This window comes from Fulmarus glacialis, unplaced genomic scaffold, assembly GCF_000690835.1.
Source record: "Fulmarus glacialis isolate BGI_N327 unplaced genomic scaffold, ASM69083v1 scaffold6005, whole genome shotgun sequence".
In the NCBI taxonomy this organism is placed as follows: Eukaryota; Metazoa; Chordata; class Aves; order Procellariiformes; family Procellariidae; genus Fulmarus; species Fulmarus glacialis.
In genome coordinates, this window is record NW_009212233.1 from 865 (window position 1) to 4,311 (window position 3,447).

The 3,447-nt window shown below is 45.4% G+C and overlaps 1 protein-coding gene across 1 annotated transcript in view; it reads left to right on the forward strand.

The window, feature by feature from the left end:
- Nucleotides 1-1,779: 1,779 nt before the first annotated feature.
- Nucleotides 1,780-3,447, forward strand: part of LOC104076797 (fer-1-like protein 6) — a gene marked incomplete at both ends in the record, with an annotated part of 61,917 nt that continues 60,249 nt past the window's right edge. Inside the window, 3 exon segments of the mRNA XM_009577798.1 lie at nt 1,780-1,906; nt 2,969-3,023; nt 3,119-3,250. Coding sequence (XP_009576093.1) covers nt 1,780-1,906; nt 2,969-3,023; nt 3,119-3,250 — 314 coding nt within the window.

Consider the following 3,447-nt stretch of genomic DNA (forward strand, 5'->3'; position numbering starts at 1 on the left):
GTTATTGAGGGGAAAAAAGGATATCGATTCAGTTATTAAAATGTCAGGAAAATGGAGCTGTAAAGGGAAAGACACATTGTAAACAGTTTACATCTCAATAGAAACAACATGGAACCCACAAAAAGTGGTCCAAGCAGGGCGTCATGCTGACACATGCCTGTCCCCAGCCAGGGGGAAGTTTTATCTGCTTTAGCCTTAAAGCAAACAATACAGATTACTACAAGCTCATAATCAAACATCATGCTCTAGAGTAAATAGGGTATGGAGGGTAGTCATGGGAACTTGGTGCTACAGATGCAAAACTATGGACAGATGCCTTTGCCTCAAGGCGTGAAAATCAGGCTATGCCTACACAGATACAGAGACAAGTTTGCCCTCCCTGTGTTCTGGGGAGGTTGGCAAGAACCAGAGGGGCAGTCGGGGAGTGTATATGGTATATGAGACTGCTAGTGGAGGAACCTTCATTGAGGCTGGGTATGTCAGCCTGGGCACAGAGCCGCACTAATGAGGCAGTAGGGCACCCGGGCTGGAGCTGGCTCGCAGCTGGCTGCCTTGCAGTACGAGCAAAAGTCCTGTCTGTCTGTACCTGTCTGGGGGTTTGCCTCAGAGTAGGGGCTTGTGGAAGCTAGACGAAAAATAAACAGATGCATTCAGACCTGATGAGAGTTGTAATTAGAAATCCAGGTGAGTTTTACTGTACAATGGACGGTCCTTTGCTACCATCACCAGTTTCTAAGCACCCCTCAAGCGACCATACCTTTGCAAAGAGACAAGGAAGCACTGTTACAACCCTCTAGTTTTGTAGTGGGAGCACAGTGCCATAGCGTAGTTGCAGAAAACATGTTTCCTTTCATTTGATGCAGGGATGTCTCCACAAGGTCACCTAAGCTCCTGGGTATTGCTGGGCAAGTCATCTTTACTGTTGCAGGTATCACTTGACAGCTTCTAGACCAGAAATAACTCACATCCAGAATCACTGAACATTTCTTGCTTATAGGTGTAAATATTGGAGTGAACTACAGGCACACAAATTTTAAACTTTCACCTAAACCACACAGCTCCTTCCCAAGGCAGGTGTTGAACACAGACATGTTCGGCAAGGGGCAGAGATGCTGGTAGGACTTCTGTCAGACCAGGAGGACAAAGCAGAGCAGTGTGAGAAGGGTTTCTCTGGTCAAATGTAGATGTGTACATCTGAGCTAGTGGCTGAGATTCTCTTTATGGTCAGGAAGAAAAATAAGCACTTCTGGAAGCAATTTGTCTCATCTGAGTATAACTCTCCATAAGAGATCCCATGAATCATGCTCTTCAACTCCTTTTCTGTCCTTGATCTTCCAGTTCTTCATCTCTACAAAGAGGAAAGGTGAGAAATAATTTCTAAGCTAGGCTCCGTTTTGGTCACTTGGAAGAGACTGTAGTGTATCAGACTGTTATGACAAACCATGGATGGCAGACTGCGAAGTAATATGTGCAAAACCCAGCAATAATCTGTCCTGCTGTCTTTCTAGCAGATGAGAGATGAGGCAGTGGGATGTGACTAGTATGCACGTGCCTGTTTTGGGTGCACATGGGGTGAAGGGAGGGGCTACAGCCACCATTTATATAGTATATGATTTTGCACAGGAGGGGCTCAATACAAACTACTACTGTATCTAATTGTGATACCCAAATAAATAAAACAGTTCATGCTGATGAATTCACTGCTCTGCTCCAAGTTAGATTTTTGCTAGGTAGAAATCAGAGGTGGGTTTTACTTTCTTGATTTTTTTTATTCACCAGGTGATCATGATGAAAGTGCAAATCTTCACCATGACACTCTAGGAAGACAAGAAGAGGGAGAGAAAGACCTAATGATCAACGATGCACTGTCCAATGCTTTTGGGTCCTTAAGCCCAAAGAGGAAAAGGTGCTCCTTGGCATATCTTACCTAACATCCCCAAAACACCTTCTCCATCCTTCTCGGGAATGGCATTGCCCTAGGGCAATACATTTGCTGACAGAAAATTCATTTTCTGACAGCAGTGATCCCTTCACTCCTGTTCTCCCACGTGACAGTGTGGGAGGTATTTGTCAGCAAAATATTACCAGCCTAAGACGGATTGTCACCAGATGCTATCCAGTGCAGGGAGAGATTGAAATGGATGCTGAGAGAAGCTCAACTTTGCTGCTAATGAAAATGAGACAAAGGGGACAGCAATCTCTACAGCCAAGAGTTTGTGTAGTTGGTTTTTTTCATACAGGGGAGGAATGGAGTCAGGTTTGATGAGATCAACAAGTGAAATAATTCCCATGCATGGCAGGTAGCTGCATTGGTCTGTGTAGATGAAAAACATTTCCCTATTACCAAGTATATGAGAGAGAGAGATCTAAGTGTTGTGTCATTAAAATCCAGGTATGAAATCCCATAGTACCCAAGGAATGATTATACCAAAATCTTCCATGCAAACTGGATAAGAACCTGCCATCCTCTTTTCATGTTTCATGAGAAGCAATAGCAAAAGGTAACAAACTGGGCGCTGTTCTGTGTGAAATCTGGAATTACTCTGGTACAAGCTGTGGTGCTTACCAAATTGCCTGGCACAGAGCTGAGCTGCAGTAACTGCCCTTGCATGTGTCTGAGCTCCTGAGAGATATGAGCAGACCAATGCTTTTAGCCAGTTTCACATGGAAGAGAAGGGACCTATTTTACTTTCCATATGTATGAACCTTGCCCATGGACAGCTACTGTGGTTCAGCTCACTACACAGGTGTCATCTGATGACACGTCTGAGCCCTTGGACTACCTGTTGTCCACCACACGTCCCTGATGGTGTTTAAGTGACTGCTGGTGAAATCAAGCCTGACAGTTCACAACAAAGCTACCTGCCATAAGCAATGCTGTCTTAGTGATGAGAAGTCTTTCCAACATGTGTCCATGTACCAGCTTTTGCCTAGAGATGCCTAATGACCTGTTTTGTCATTTAAACAGGGCAAAGCTGGTGACCAGAATTCATGAAGAGGAGATGAAATCCCAGCACTACCAGGTGAGCAGGGGGTGATGGCCCTTACGTGCCTGTGAAGTCCTCAGGCAGGCCAGACCTGAGCCCAGGAGTGCGCGTGGTGTCCTTGTGCCCCACAGATTGCCATCACCATCATCGAGGCCAGGCAGCTGGTGGGTGAGAACATCGACCCCGTGGTGATCATTGAGATAGGTGATGAGAAGAAGCAAACGACAGTAAAGGAAGGCACAAACGCCCCTTTCTACAATGAGGTAGGTGCTTTCTCTTGGAGAAGGCACTTTCTTCAATGGCTCTGGGTAGAGCTACCACTACTTGGTAGCTCAAAAGGGGATGAACTAAGCTGGTAGCACCTGCATGTCTGAGCAGAGAGGTCTGTTGAGGAGCTGTTCAAGTTTCAAGCTTAAAAAAGAACTGGTAACAGCACTCTTGGGTTTAGCTGTATTTGCTC